The sequence below is a fragment of the Schistocerca cancellata genome, chromosome 2 (assembly GCF_023864275.1).
Source record: "Schistocerca cancellata isolate TAMUIC-IGC-003103 chromosome 2, iqSchCanc2.1, whole genome shotgun sequence".
Classification (NCBI taxonomy): Eukaryota; Metazoa; Arthropoda; class Insecta; order Orthoptera; family Acrididae; genus Schistocerca; species Schistocerca cancellata.
Window position 1 is genome coordinate 728,931,804 of NC_064627.1, and position 16,760 is coordinate 728,948,563.

At 45.5% G+C, this 16,760-nt stretch overlaps 1 protein-coding gene across 1 annotated transcript in view; it reads left to right on the forward strand.

Moving 5' to 3' along the window:
• LOC126158138 (sodium-dependent nutrient amino acid transporter 1-like) overlaps positions 1-16,760 on the forward strand; it is a 94,470-nt gene that overhangs the window by 11,611 nt on the left and 66,099 nt on the right. Inside the window, exon 3 of the mRNA XM_049916423.1 lies at positions 6,928-7,023. Coding sequence (XP_049772380.1) covers positions 6,928-7,023 — 96 coding nt within the window. The remainder of the gene's footprint in view (positions 1-6,927; positions 7,024-16,760) is intronic.

The window sequence follows — 16,760 nt, forward strand, 5'->3', positions numbered from 1 at the left end:
CCTGCGGTCTTGGCGTGCATCCGTGCGTCGCTGCGGTCCGGTCCCAGGTCGACGGGCACGTGCACCTTCCGCCGACCACTGGCGACAACATCGATGTACTGTGGAGACCTCACGCCCCACGTGTTGAGCAATTCGGCGGTACGTCCACCCGGCCTCCCGCATGCCCACTATACGCCCTCGCTCAAAGTCCGTCAACTGCACATACGGTTCATGTCCACGCTGTCGCGGCATGCTACCAGTGTTAAAGACTGCGATGGAGCTCCGTATGCCACGGCAAACTGGCTGACACTGACGGCGGCGGTGCACAATTGCTGCGCAGCTAGCGCCATTCGACGGCCAACACCGCGGTTCGTGGTGTGTCCGCTGTGCCGTGCGTGTGATCATTGCTTGTACAGCCCTCTCGCAGTGTCCGGAGCAAGTATGGTGGGCCTGACACACCGGTGTCAATGTGTTCTTTTTTCCATTTCCAGGAGTGTATTTGAAACGGCAATAAAAACTAAACGAGCAGCGATAGAAATACACCGTTTCTTGCAATATGCTTGGGACAACAGTACATTTTCAGGCAGACAAACTTTCGAAGTTACGGTAGTTACAATTTTCAAGAACAGATGGCGCTGCGGTCTGGGAAACTCTATAGTACGATATTTTCCACATATCCACCATGCGTAGCAATAATATGGCGTAGTCTCTGAATGAAATTACCCGAAACCTTTGACAACGTGTCTGGCGGAATGGCTTCACATGCAGATGAGATGTACTGCTTCAGCTGTTCAATTGTTTCTGGATTCTGGCGGTACAACTGGTCTTTCAAGTGTCCCCACAGAAAGAAGTCACAGGGGTTCATGTCTGGCGAATAGGGAGGCCAATCCACGCCGCCTCCTGTATGTTTCGGATAGCCCAAAGCAATCACACGATCATCGAAATATTCATTCAGGAAATTAAAGACGTCGGCCGTGCGATGTGGCCGGGCACCATCTTGCATAAACCACGAGGTGTTCGCAGTGTCGTCTAAGGCAGTTTGTACCGCCACAAATTCACGAAGAATATCCAGATAGCGTGATGCAGTAATCGTTTCGGATCTGCAAAATGGGCCAATGATTCCTTTGGAGGAAATGGCGGCCCAGACCAGTACTTTTTGAGGATGCAGGGACGATGGGACTGCAACATGGGGCTTTTCGGTTCCCCATATGCGCCAGTTCTGTTTATTGACGAAGCCGTCCAGGTAAAAATAAGCTTCGTCAGTAAACCAAATGCTGCCCACATGCATATCGCCGCCATCAATCCTGTGCACTATATCGTCTCTCGTGCAGCAATGGTAGCGGCGCTGAGGGGTTGCCGCGTTTGAATTTTGTATGGATAGAGGTGTAAACTCTGGCGCATGAGACGATACGTGGACGTTGGCGTCATTTGGACCGCAGCTGCAACACGGCGAACGGAAACCCGAGGCCGCTGTTGGATCACCTGCTGCACTAGCTGCGCGTTGCCCTCTGTGGTTGCCGTACATGGTCGCCCTACCTTTCCAGCACGTTCATCCGTCACGTTCCCAGTCCGTTGAAATTTTACAAACAGGTCCTTTATTGTATCGCTTTTCGGTCCTTTGGTTACATTAAACCTCCGTTGAAAACTTCGTCTTGTTGCAACAACACTGTGTTCTAGGCGGTGGAATTCCAACACCAGAAAAATCCTCTGTTCTAAGGAATAAACCATGTTGTCTACAGCGCACTTGCACATTGTGAACAGCACACGCTCACAGCAGAAAGACGACGTACAGAATGGCGCACCCACAGACTGCGTTGTCTTCTATATCTTTCACATCACTTGCAGCGCCATCTGTTGTTGAAAATTGTAACTACTGTAATTTCGAAAGTTTGTCCGCCTGAAAATGTACTGTTGTCCCAAGCATATTGCAACAAACGGTGTATTACTATCGCTGCTCGTTTAGTTTTTATTGCCGTTTCAAATATACCGGTCATTTTTGAAACACCCTGTAACATATTTAAGTAATTAACATTGCAGGATCACAGGTTAACGTAAGGGTGAAATAAGCCACTGCAAATGTGAATTGCTGGTACATTAATAACCAGTATAACGCCAGAATGTTGAATGCAAGCAGGCAGACGTGAATACATTGTGTTATACAGGGCCCGGTTGTTAGTTTGTGAGATGGGGTTCCACGCCCGTTGCACTTGATCGGTAAATACAGAGATAGTTAATGCTGTCTGTGGATGTTGCTGGAGCTGTCTACCAATGAAGTCAAATATGTGCTCGATTGGACACATGTTTGGTGATTGAGCAGGCCAAGGCAACATGTCGACACTCTGTATAGGGTTTTAGGTTACAACACCGTTATGTGGGCGAGCATTGTTCTGTTGGAAAACACCCACTGGAACGCTGTTTATGAATGGCAGCACAGCAGGATGAATCACCAGACTGCGGCACAATTTTGCAATCAGGTTGCTTGGGATAACCAAGGGAATGCTCCTGCTGTCATACGAAATCGCACCCCAGACCATAACTCCAGGTGTAGGTGCTATGTGCCTAGCACACAAGACAGATTGGTTGTAGGCTCTCAACTGGCCTCCTTCTAAACAACACTCGCCATCACTGGCGCCGAGGCAGAACCAGTCATCCACCAGAAAACAAAACAGACCTCCACCCTGCCCTCCAATGAGCTCTCGCTTGACACAACTGTAGTAGCAGATGGCGGTGATTTGGGGTCAGTGAAATGCACCCCACACGACATCTGGCTCGGAGCTGTCCTCGAAGTAATTGATTTGTATCAGTTCGTTGTGTTTCTGTGATGCCAACTACTCCTCACATTGCTACTGCAGATGGAGTAGGATGCGCTATAGCTACTCCCGTGACCATCGCTGCCAGAGATCATATACAGTGGCTACATTCCTGCCAAGGTTTTGTGCAATATCGCAGAAGGAACGTCCAGCTTCTCGTAGCTCTATTACACCATGTCATTCAAACTCAGTCAGATGTTGAAAATAGTGCTTTTGTCGCCTTAAAGGCATTCTTGACTAACGTCAACTGACTGCCTCCAGTCTCAAAATGTAATTAACGCTCAAGACCGTAAAAGCGTGTATTTAAAGCAAACCTGATTTGTATTCTCATAGTGGCGCTAGTGATGCCAGTCTTATAGGACTGGCCCAAAATTTGAGTAGACATCATCTTTCAGATGTAGAAACACGCTTACCAGCTTTCGCTTATGTCGCAAATTCTTTCTTCTTATTGCGATTTCGTCTCTTTAGCGTGCTTATCTAACTCGTGATATAGCTTTTTTAACCGATGGAACGGTTATTTTCGAGGTTAAAATCGTAAATCAATAACAGTCGCTAGAGGAATAACACTGACTATGGTGTCTTAACTTAATACACACGTGTCGTCTATCAGCTGACTTGGCGTAATAGATATGATAGAGCGAAACTTGTTGTCAGTGAGTCACGTCCTTTAAGATGAAAGATGGGTCCAAACAGATTCCGGCGCATATCGCTAATTCAAATAGTAGTTACTAGTGATGTTACAAAGACAATTTGCATCTGAAATTGTCTTTTGTTTCAATTGCCTTCAAAATATGTTACTGTTTTCTACCGAGTGACTGCGCAGCCAGCAGCTAACAATGTAACTGAAACACGCGAACAAAGAATCTCATATACATTTACTGGTTAGTAGTGCAGAATTATATCGTGTTCACTCTGAGATTATATACACTCCTGGAAATGGAAAAAAGAACACATTGACACCGGTGTGTCAGACCCACCATACTTGCTCCGGACACTGCGAGAGGGCTGTACAAGCAATGATCACACGCACGGCACAGCGGACACACCAGGAACCGCGGTGTTGGCCGTCGAATGGCGCTAGCCGCGCAGCATTTCTGCACCGCCGCCGTCAGTGTCAGCCAGTTTGCCGTGGCATACGGAGCTCCATCGCAGTCTTTAACACTGGTAGCATGCCGCGACAGCGTGGACGTGAACCGTATGTGCAGTTGACGGACTTTGAGCGAGGGCGTATAGTGGGCATGCGGGAGGCCGGGTGGACGTACCGCCGAATTGCTCAACACGTGGGGCGTGAGGTCTCCACAGTACATCGATGTTGTCGCCAGTGGTCGGCGGAAGGTGCACGTGCCCGTCGACCTGGGACCGGACCGCAGCGACGCACGGATGCACGCCAAGACCGTAGGATCCTACGCAGTGCCGTAGGGGACCGCACCGCCACTTCCCAGCAAATTAGGGACACTGTTGCTCCAGGGGTATCGGCGAGGACCATTCGCAACCGTCTCCATGAAGCTGGGCTACGGTCCCGCACACCGTTAGGCCGTCTTCCGCTCACGCCCCAACATCGTGCAGCCCGCCTCCAGTGGTGTCGCGACAGGCGTGAATGGAGGGACGAATGGAGACGTGTCGTCTTCAGCGATGAGAGTCGCTTCTGCCTTGGTGCCAATGATGGTCGTATGCGTGTTTGGCGCCGTGCAGGTGAGCGCCACAATCAGGACTGCATACGACCGAGGCACACAGGGCCAACACCCGGCATCATGGTGTGGGGAGCGATCTCCTACACTGGCCGTACACCACTGGTGATCGTCGAGGGGACACTGAATAGTGCACGGTACATCCAAACCGTCATCGAACCCATCGTTCTAAAATTCCTAGTTCGGCAAGGGAACTTGCTGTTCCAACAGGACAATGCACGTCCGCATGTATCCCGTGCCACCCAACATGCTCTAGAAGGTGTAAGTCAACTACCCTGGCCAGCAAGATCTCCGGATCTGTCCCCCATTGAGCATGTTTGGGACTGGATGAAGCGTCGTCTCACGCGGTCTGCACGTCCAGCACGAACGCTGGTCCAACTGAAGCGCCAGGTGGAAATGGCATGGCAAGCCGTTCCACAGGACTACATCCAGCATCTCTACGATCGTCTCCATGGGAGAATAGCAGCCTGCATTGCTGCGAAAGGTGGATATACACTGTACTAGTGCCGACATTGTGCATGCTCTGTTGCCTGTGTCTATGTGCCTGTGGTTCTGTCAGTGTGATCATGTGATGTATCTGACCCCAGGAATGTGTCAATAAAGTTTCCCCTTCCTGGGACAATGAATTCACGGTGTTCTTATTTCAATTTCCAGGAGTGTATAAAGGAAAACAGTTACATGTCTGCAGATGATGGTTAAAGTGATTGCTACAGCAAAAATCTACTAATACCAGTATTGCTGGTCCCTGTTTTAATCACGACCGAGGTAGAAGCTTCCTACACGTCGGTCAGGGGCCTGAAATGGGGTAGTGAAACGCTGAAACTGGTTGTTAAATAAAAAAAAGATTTGAAACTAGACGGTTGAAAGGTGTGTCATTTGACATCCAGTTACATTCCTGTTTGAACGTTTCGATGATGTTCGACCTAACACACGACTCATTCTACGGTAACATTGAGTTCATTTCCAGTTCCTTACATAAGTCACTACTTTTTAATCACTATCTCTGTCTTCCTCTATAGTTTTTACCCTCTATAGCTCCCTCTAATAACGTAGAATGCTGTGCTCCGAACATACATTCTCAGAAATTTCGACCTCAAATTAAGGCTTACTTTTGATACTGGCAGACTTCTTTTGGCCAGGAATCCTCTTTTTGCCTGTGCTAGTTTTCTTTTTATATCCTCCGTCCACCATGGATTACTTTGCTGCATAGGTATCAGAAGTGCTGAACTTCATCTACTTCGTGACCAACAATTTTGATGTTAAGTTTCCCACTGTTCTCATTTCTGCTACTTCTTATTATTTTCGCCTTAATTCGATGTACTCTCAATCTGTGTTCTGTACTCATTAGACTGTTCATTTCATTCAACAGATTCTGTAATCTTCTTAACTTTCGTTGAGGATAGCCATGTCAACAGCGAATCTTATCATTGATATCCTTCCACTTTGAATTTTAACACAACTCTTGAACCATTTTTTAAAAATTTCCATCATTGCTTCTTCGATATATAGATTGAACAGTAGAGGCGAAGGACTACATGCTGCCTCACACCCTTTTTAATCCGAGCACTTCGTACTTGGTCGTCCACTGTTATTGTTCCCTCTGATTCTTGCGCATATTGTGTGTCACTTGTCTTTCCCTATTCTCAGAATTTCGAACATCTTGCCCAATTTTACACTGCCGAAAGCTTTTTCAGTTTGGAAAAATCCTATGAACGTTTCTTGATTTTCTTCGGCCTTGTTTCCATTATTCAACGCACAGTCAGAACTGCCTCTCTGGTATCTTTCCCTTTCCTAACGCAAAACTGGTCATCATCTAACAGATTCTCAATTATCTTTTCCATTAATCTATGCTGGAGATAAATTAAGCCTCCCTGGTCGGATCTGAACTGCTAATTTCTCCAGTTTTTGATTGTCGTAGTGACCCCTTGGGAGTCGCCGCAAGTGTACAGAACTATTCCCATTTACCTAACCATGCAGGTTCTTTTATATCATCTCTCGCGACTGTCATATTAGTGAAATACTGGAAGAAGGAGAAAGCTTTGATCGGAGAGCAAGTGTTGGTAACAGAACGCAGTTTGCTGATCATTAGATTATTGGCGCTCCAGGAAAAATGGTAGAAATATACTGTATGTTCGATTTCTGATAACACATTAAATATTAAACTGATACGGTGACTCACAATTGAACTTTGCTAAGCAAGGATATAATACCCAAACCATCCTTGTGAATGAACTAGGAAATAGTGTTTATCAACAAAGTACGCTTGTAGAGAGCCACATATCATTGGATTATTTTCTGATAAATTCGAGTTTTTGCTAGAAATTTTTTATGAAAGTAGTTATAAATTGACTGACGGATGCATGGCGAAATGTAAGTTTAAGAAGCAATGTTTAGAGAACTGCTCAAAATTCCGGAAGAATTTAATTGTAAAACATTGTTATATTTTGCAGGATCCCGAAGAAGTAAATGGAAACCTTAAATATTGTTCCCCTGATGGAGATCAACCTTCACCTGCAGTCGATAATGCCGCTGATAGTGATGAAGGAGTAAGTTTTAAATTTTGACAATACGATACGTAGCTATTATAGAAACTTGTCATTAAAGATTGAAACAAAATGAAAATAGGATGGAAGAATTTCACGATGAGCTCGAAAAGTGTAGTAAATTTATTAAGTAACATTCAAATGCGTTGGAATGGCCCCATGTTGGGTACATAAATCACCAGCTGAAAAATGCTCCTGTCGGAGCCAGTATGGTCCTCTTTGAAAGACCGTGACAGAAAAGAGGGGGCATCAGCTGCCTTAATGCTCGTTCCGCATTTCTCACCAAACACTTTAATATGTGAACATATTCGCGCTCTTTTAACACTGAACATTCTGAGTCATTTTACCCAGTCTCTCCTTGTAGCGAAGCCTTCATACTCGGCATCTCCCTCACCCTGACACTCTCCATATATTATGTCTCTCTCCCATCGTCTCCCTTTTCTCCCATTGGCACATTCTCCTTTCTGTCTCTCCCGCTGTTACTGTCTTCATCCCTTTCTCTCTTACTTCCTGTCTCCTTATCTGCCACCTTCACTGTCTGCCTATCCCGCTGTCATTGTCTTTGTCACCTTCTTTTCTTCTCCGATTCTCAATATCTTTTTGTTTCTCGCTTACAGTCTGCTTTATTTCTCTTCAGCTACCATTGTCTCCCCACCATATATATCCTTTGAGTTTTAACCCGTCGATTGGGAAACTTGTTGCACGTGAGTATAGGATATGAGGAAAAACGTTATAGTTCGCCTGTCTAGGGATTCGACACTCACCCAAGCCTATTTGTATAGTTTTCACTCACCTCTCTGTTTCATTTCCACCGTCTTCTCTATTTCTTGCTCCCACTGCTACAGTCACCATCCATCTCTCTTTCTTTTTTACTGCCACTGTCTCTCACTGAACACCACTATCTCCTCCCTCTTCATCCATCTTTCTTTCTCTTTCACTTGGCCGACCGAAGTGGCCGTGCGGTTCAAGGCGCTGCAGTCTGGAACCGCAAGACCGCTACGGTCGCAGGTTCGAATCCTGCCTCGGGCATGGATGTTTGTGATGTCCTTAGGTTAGTTAGGTTTAACTAGTTCTAAGTTCTAGGGGACTAATGACCTCAGCAGTTGAGTCCCATAGTGCTCAGAGCCATTTGAACCATTTTTTCTCTTTCACTTCCTCTTCCTGTCTCCAACCATCACTGTCTCTTCTCTCTTTCTCTCCTACTGGTGCTGTCTCCTCTCTTTTCCACCGACGCTGTCTCTCTGCTACTCTCTGTCGGCACAAAAAAGCGTGAATGTGTTCGCATGCCAAAATTCTTGGCGAGAAGGGCGGAATGAGAATTGTCGTGGCTAATTCCCCACTTTTCTCTCAGAGTATTTAAAAGATGAGTACATTCGTCTTTTTTGTGCTCCGACAGAAGTATTTTTCAGGTGGTTCCCTATTAAAACACGGTGTGCTGCTTATATAAAACGAATTCGGCAGGTCTGTAAAGTTGGAATAGTTTATTTACAAACTCTGACTCGTTTACATACATTGACACACACAAATAACAAAGCACTGTGTATAAGGTTAACACAAAAGTGTCTCCCATCCAGCACAACTTCACTATACACTACTGTCCATAAAAAAAGCAGAATACTGTTAGGCTACATCCACAGTATACCAAAAAACGTGGTGCTTGATTTGCAAGCACAATGAATTTCGTGTGACAAAGTAATTTTTTGTAAGATGCTTACGCCGCCTGGTGTCACTGTAGGATACTTTAGAGGTCGAGACAGCCTGTGCAGGCGTGAAGTGCCCATTATACAGAGAGCATGCCATAAAGTTTTATTGGTGAAAGAGTGGCAACTAAAAAGTGGTTTGGTGAGCTTATAGCCCTTGAGACGACACCAGTACCCTTGCAATGTATTCACTACGTCAGTTAAAACTACATTCACGCCTCAGACCGGATGTTACGTCCATATTTTCCATGCATACGTACGATAACCTCGAATGTTTGGATCTCAGTAATGTGTTATGATATAGAAAATAGTTTCAGTGTTCCCCGAAAAGATCGTCTTAAGAACATATGGCAAAAATTTCGACAATCTTTCAAAAAAAGAAACTGTAGAAGTGGCCATCCCCCACAAAAGGTACTTTTGCTACCAAAAGTCGTGGTTTTACGGGTTTTAACAGGAAGCACTCTAGCAAAAATGGTGCTTCTGAAAGCCATCTAAGTCCGACTCTACACCACCATCAATGCAATAGAACGAACCGAACTGCTCAATTTTCTTGTGGTGGAAGAAGTGTGTGATGTTTTAGTTTTGATCCATTATTGTGGGACATTTACAGTATAACTGTTCTTCTGATAGGTATACAGATGGTCGCTAGGCAAGGGCTATCCAGAACATGAAGATCTGCAGCGGATAGGCACTTTGTGCAGGTAGTAGCAACTGACCCTTAACATAGACAAATGTAATGTATTGCGAATACATAGAAAGAAAGATCCTTTATTGTATGATTATATGATAGCAGAACAAACACTGGTAGCAGTTACTTCTGTAAAATATCTGGGAGTATGCGTACGGAACGATTTGAAGTGGAATGATCATATAAAATTAATTGTTGGTAAGGCTGGTGCCAGGTTGAGATTCATTGGGAGAGTCCTTAGAAAATGTAGTCCATCATCAAAGGAGGTGGCTTACAAAATGCTCGTTCGACCTATACTTGAGTGTTGCTCATCAGTATGGGATCCGTACCAGGTCGGGTTGACAGAAGAGATAGAGAAATCCAAAGAAGAGCGGCGCGTTTCGTCACAGGGTTATTTGGTAAGCGTGATAGCGTTACGGAGATGTTTAGCAAACTCAAGTGGCAGACTCTGCAAGAGAGGCGCTCTGCGTCGTGGTGTAGCTTGTTGTCCAGGTTTCGAGAGGGTACGTTTCTGGATGAGGTATCGAATATATTGCTTTCCCCTACTTATACCGCCGGCCGGAGTGGCCGAGCGGTTAAAGGCGCTACAGTCTGGAACCGCACGACCGCTACGGTCGCAGGTTCGAATCCTGCCTCGGGCATGGATGTGTGTGATGTCCTTAGGTTAGTTAGGTTTAAGTAGTTCTAAGTTCTAGGGGACTTACGACCACAGCAGTTGAGTCCCATAGTGCTCAGAGCCATTTGAGCCCTACTTATACCGAGGAAATCACGAATGTAGAATTAGAGAGATTCGAGCGCGCATGGAGGCTTTCCGGCAGCCGTTCGTCCCGCGAACCATATGCGACTGGAACAGGAAAGGGAGGTAATGACAGTGGCACGTAAAGTGCCCTCCGCCACACACCGTTGGGTGGCTTGCGCAGTATAAATGTAGATTTAGATGTAGATGTAGATGTAGAACACTTGACCCCTACCGCTGTGGGAACTCGAGGTATCACCCATGAAAATTCGCATTTTAGCTCGCTGCTTTTTGGAACCGTATTGGTGCCGTGCAAGAGAACATAAAACTGTCAGGTTCAGTACGACAGGACACGTTGACACGAATCGTTAATTGGACGCGTAAGAGCGGCGGAGGGTTTAACCATTTTATTTCACCACATTACGGAATTGGCGCTGCATGAAGACCTGAGTGGCAGGAATGATGTTGGTGCGACGTGTCGTTTCCCAGGAGAGCCGGTGTGATGTTGTGTAGTCCTTGTTTGACAGGCAGCAACTTTTATCTTCACATGCCCATGTATACATGGCTTTTTAGGTGACGCTAAGAGCAGTTTAACTCATTCCTTGTACCTCCAGAACTGTATTGTTCTGGCCGGAAGAGTTGCTCGATGGCTTTCATTGCAACTGCAGCATCTGTTGTCTGCAGTGATAAGCTTGTCGTGGCGTACAAGCTGTATATGGAAGCGGGAATCGTGTAACGGGAACACGTCGAATATTCGTGAATCCGAACACTGGACCTAAAGAAAAGCCATCCTTTATTTAAAGGAAACTGGGCATTTGCATATTTATTTATTAGTCTAATATAATTACAAATGTGTGCTTGTACAATTTTATATGTATACGATGAAGCTTGTTTGGCTCATTATTATGAGTGTACCATTTCTGCAAATGCTGACTCGGTGTGATAAAAAAATGTTGTGTACTCATATTTGAAGATAGTCATTACTGGTCGAAATTAATAACCTGATATAGAACTTTTTTGCGATTCGTAGATGGAATAAAAAATATATAAAATCTTCCTGGTTTAAGGAGAAAATTTTGCTATGATTACTCCGCAACTCGTAAAAATGGGTGCGTCACTAAGAGACAACAGATATTAGGATCATACAGATATCAAACTCGAAGTATGCAAATTACGTAGGAAGCAGACTGATTTTTCTCCAGAACGCAAACTCAGAACGTCTACGCGAAACATCATTTAAATCACTTAGCACGGTCTCGCAAGAAAATCTTGTGCAAAAATGTCCAGAACAAGCCGGAAAATGACCATCCGAATGCTTCTCTCAAATCTAAATATCCCACTCATTCCTACCAAACCGTTTTCTCTCGGAATGGTCTTTCCGGAAGAGACTCGAATGATCTCTTGAAAGCGTCTACTTAGGAGTTTTGTTCTTCTTCCCCCCACTCTTCTCCTTCAGGGAGTTCAATTTACTCTCGAACCATCTTGTCATTGGTAAGCTCAATTTGCTACCTCACGCAATGACCTATCAACGCTGGGTATTTCCATCCTGTCTATCGTCTGGATGATACTCGTGATGATAGTCCTTTTGATCTCACTGCACAAAGTCCCTAGGCGTAGTCAGGTGTGGAGCGCATGAACTCAGACGACTTTTCGATGCCCTCTCATCTTGGCGACAGTCACAGCCTGCGGCCAGGTTGGTAGCGGCTTACACGATGGATTTTGTTTTGAGAAAAGAGTGTGAATACTCCCGTGTGTTTCCTGCATCTCTGAACCACCAAGAAGACATCACATTAACAGCAGTTCCATTTGTTTGTGGCGAGAAGGCTTTTAGATTCTCTATGAAGTGCTTCAGATCCTCTGGAATTTTGCAGCAACCCTCGGCTGTCAGTCAGCTTTTAAATGGAGACACTCCTCCCAGAGCGACTTATAATCTTTTAAGCCACGCTTGTCCGTCTTCTCTGGCTTTAGGAAATGTCTTACGAGAATCTGGTGATACACTACTGGCCATTAAAATTGCTACACCAAGAAGAAATTCAGATGATAAATGGGTATTCATTGGACAAATATATTATACTAGAACTGACATGTGATTACATTTTCACGCAGTTTGGGTGCATAGATCGTGAGAAATCAATACCCAGCACAACCACCTCTGGCAATAATAACGGCCTTGATATGGCTGGGCATTGAGTCAAACAGAGCTTGGATGGCGTGTGCGTAGTGATGGGGAGCTCGTGAATGAGTCGTTCAAATGAACGCTTCACTCCAGTGAGGTGTGAACTAACCACTCAATTTCAGTGAACTGGTACTTCAAACTCTTCGCAGATAGCACACTCCACTCTTTTTTCTAGTTCACTCACTCTCTTCCCCTCTCCCTCTCCCTCTCCCTCTCCCTCTCCCTCTCCCTCTCCCTCTCCCTCTCCCTCTCCCTCTCCCTCTCCCACTACATCGGTGCTACGTCGCTCATTCTCCCTTCACTTCAGTCCTCCCTCTACTGCCTGTCGACGAATCGCGCGGTGTTTGTTGGGAACGATTGGTTTACGATGGTTGGGGTGGTGAGGGGCGAGGGGAAAGCAGCGTCAGTTGCTTCCTGCAGTGCTGACATCATTACCCTGACTATTTGTGGAGTTAAACTTCGCGTCTACGGGTAACCTACCGTTGGCAGCGCTTGCAGACAAATCAATACTAAAGATACAAACGAAGAGGCTGGCTGTGTGAGCACGCACAGCCAACATGAAAATAAAAGGTTTGTTAATAACACTGAAAGAGGGATCTTACCTGAAATCGTACCAATAACTACAGGTGACAGTTTACGTTTTGAAGGAGGGTTATTATTCTGAACAAAAATAAAATCTACAGAAAAACTTCTGAATAATTACTTAACGGACCGGTAGGTATATAGACTTCGTAACAGTGGTAAACATACTTATTCTATTTTGGATTAAATTTTAAAAGGAACATAAAATTGGACTGCATTTCGTTGGTAGCCTTAGTTTTCAGTCCATGAATACAACAAATAATGTTTCATTTGGCAGATAAAGACTTTTTTGGGCGCTTCAGGAGAAAATGTCGAGCAAGATTAAATGTAATACCTTCTTTATATGTGACAGGCTTCTCTGTTTATCTTTCCTTTGTCCCCTTCGACCATGCTCTATTTAACTCAGACGCTGTAAGAGCGTAAAACGTTGCGTGCACGTTACTGTATAGTTCGGCTATCTGTTGGTAAAATTATGAAGTATTACGAAGCTTTATTGTACGAGCGTGGCGAAGCGAGCCTAGCAGCGGCTGAGCGGCGAATTGGGCAAATTCGCCAGGCTTCCGTACTTCATGAATGAACTACTTCATTTGAACGCTTCACGGCAAAGAGTGAAATGAATGAAGTAGTTCACGGGAATGAACGAGTTCGACCAATCTCTAGTGTACAGGTACAGATGCCCATGCAGCTTCAACACGATACCATAGTTCATCAAGAGTAGTGACTGGCGTATTATGACGAGCCTTTTGCTCGGTCACCATTTACCAGACGTCTTCAATTGCTGAGAGATCTGGAGAATGTGCTCGCCAGGGCAGCAGTCGAACATTTTCTGTATCCACAAAGGCCCGTACAGGACCTGTAACATGCGGTCGTGCATTATCCTGCTGAAATGTAGGGTTTCGCAGGGATCAAATGAAGGGTAGAGCCACGGGTCGTAACACATCTGAAATGTAACGTCCACTGTTCAAAGTGCCGTCAATGCGAACAAAAGGTGACCGAGACGTGTAACCAATGGCACCCCATACCATCACACCAGGTGATAACGCCAGTATGTCGATGACGAATACACGCTTCCAATGTGCGTTACCGCGATGTCGCCAAACACGGATGCGACCATCATGATGCTGTAAACAGAACCAGGATTCATCCGAAAAAATGACGTTTTGCCATTCGTGCACCCAGGTTCGTCGTTGAGTACACCATCGTAGGCGCTCCTGTCTGTGATGCAGCGTCAAGGGGAACCGCAGCCGTGGTCTCCGAGCTGATAGTCCATGCTGCTGCAAACATCGTCGAACTTTTCGTGCAGATGGTTGTTGTCTTGCAAACGTCCCCATCTGTTGACTCAGGGATCGAACGTGGCTGCACTATCCGTTACAGTCATGCGGATAAGATGACTGTCATATCGACTGATAGTGATACGAGGCCGTTGCGCTCCAGCATGGCGTTCTGTATTACCCTCCTGAACCCACCGATTCCTTATTCTGCTAACAGTCATTGGATGTCGACCAACGCGAGCAGCAATGTCGCGATACGATAAACCGCAATCGCGATAGGCTACAATCCGACCTTTATCAAAGTCGGAAACGTGATGGTACGCATTTCTCCTCCCTAAACGCCGATCAACTGCTGTTTGTGTATGAGAAATCTGTTGGAAACTTTCCTCATGTCAGCACGTTCTAGGTGTCGCCACCGGTGTCAACCTTGTATGAATGCTCTGAAAAGCTAATGATTTGGATATCACAGCATCTTCTTCCTGTCGGTTAAATTTCGCGTCTGTTGCAGGTCATCTTCGTGGTGTAGCAATTTTAATGGCCAGTAGTGTACAATAGCTCCATATTTAGCAAGTATACAGGGTGTTACAAGAAGGTACGGCCAAACTTTCAGGAAACATTCCTCACACACAAAGAAAGAAAATATGTTATGTGGACATGTGTCCGGAAACGCTTACTTTCCATATTAGAGCTCATTTTATTACTTCTCTTCAAATCACATTAATCATGGAATGGAAACACACAGCAACAGAACGTACCAGCGTGACTTCAAACACTTTGTTACATGAAACGTTCAAAATGTCCTTCGTTAGCGTGCATCCACCCTCCGTCGCATGGAATCCCTGATGCGCTGATGCAGCCTTGGAGAATGGCGTATTGTATCGCAGCCGTCCAGAATACGAGCACGAAGAGTCTCTACATTTGGTTCCGGGGTTGCGTAGACAAGAGCTCTCAAATGCCCCCATAAATGAAAGTCAAGAGGGTTGAGGTCAGGAGAGCGTGGAAGCCATAGAATTGGTCCGCCTCTACCAATCCGTCGGTCACCGAATCTGTTGTTGAGAAGCGTACGAACACTTCGACTGAAATGTGCAGGAGCTCCATCGTGCGTGAACCACATGTTGTGTCGTAATGGTAAAGGCATATGTTCTAGCAACACAGGTAGAGTATCCCGTATGAAATCACAATAACGTGCTCCATGGAGCGCAGGTGGAAGAACATGGGGCCCAATCAAGACATCATCAACAATGCCTGCCCAAACGTTCACAGAAAATCTGTGTTGATGACGTGAATGCACAATTGCGTGCGGATTCTCGTCAGCCCACTCATGTTGATTGTAAAAATTTACAATTTGATCACGTTGGAATGAAGCCTCATCCGTAAAGAGAACATTGGCACTGAAATGAGGATTGGCACATTGTTAGATGAACCATTCGCAGAAGTGTACCCGTGGAGGCCAATCAGCTGCTGATAGTGCCTGCACACGCTGTACATGGTACGGAAACAACTGGTTCTCCCGTAGCACTCTCCATACAGTGACGTGGTCAACGTTACCTTGTACAGCAGCAACTTCTCTGACGCTGACATTAGGGTTATCGTCAACTGCACGAAGGATTGCCTCGTCCATTGCAGGTGTCCTCGTCGTTCTAGGTCTTCCCCAGTCGCGAGTCATAGGCTGGAATGTTCCGTGCTCCCTAAGATGCCGATCAATTGCTTCGACCGTCTTCCTATCGGGACACCTTCGTTTTGGAAATCTGTCTCGATACAAACGTACCGCGTCACGGCTATTGCCCCGTGCTAATCCATACATCAAATGGGTATCTGCCAACTCCGCATTTGTAAACATTGCACTGACTGCAAAACCACGTTCGTGATGAACACTAAAAATAAATGGTTCAAATGGCTCTGAGCACTATGGGACTTAACTACTGAGGTCATCAGTCCCCTAGAACTTAGAACTACTTAAACCTAACTAACCTAAGGACATCACACACATCCATGCCCGAGGCAGGATTCGAAACTGCGACCGTAGCGGTCATGCGGTTCCAAACTGACGCGCTTAGAACCGCACGGCCACACCGGCCGGCGATGAACACTAACCTGTTGATGCTACGTACTGATGTGCTTGATGCTAGTACTGTAGAGCAATGAGTCGCATGTCAACACAAGCACCGAAGTCAACATTACCTTCCTTCAATTGGGCCAACTGGCGGTGAATCGAGGAAGTACAGTACGTACTGACGAAACTAAAATGAGCTCTAACATGGAAATTAAGCGTTTCCGGACACTTGTTCACATAACATCTTTTCTTTATTTGTGTGTGAGGAATGTTTTCTGAAAGTTTGGCCGTACCTTTTTGTAACACCCTGTATACAGCCGCTCGATTACAGAAAGATCCGTACATAACGACTGGGAAATCCCTCGAATCTCACCAATACCTAAAAAGGGAAGTAGGAGTAATCCGTTGAATTACAGGCCCATATCACTAACATCGATTTTGGAACATAACATCGGGTTTTGGAACATATACTGTTTTCTGACATTATGAAGTGCCTCGAAAAAAGATTTATTGACACATAGCACGGATTCAGAA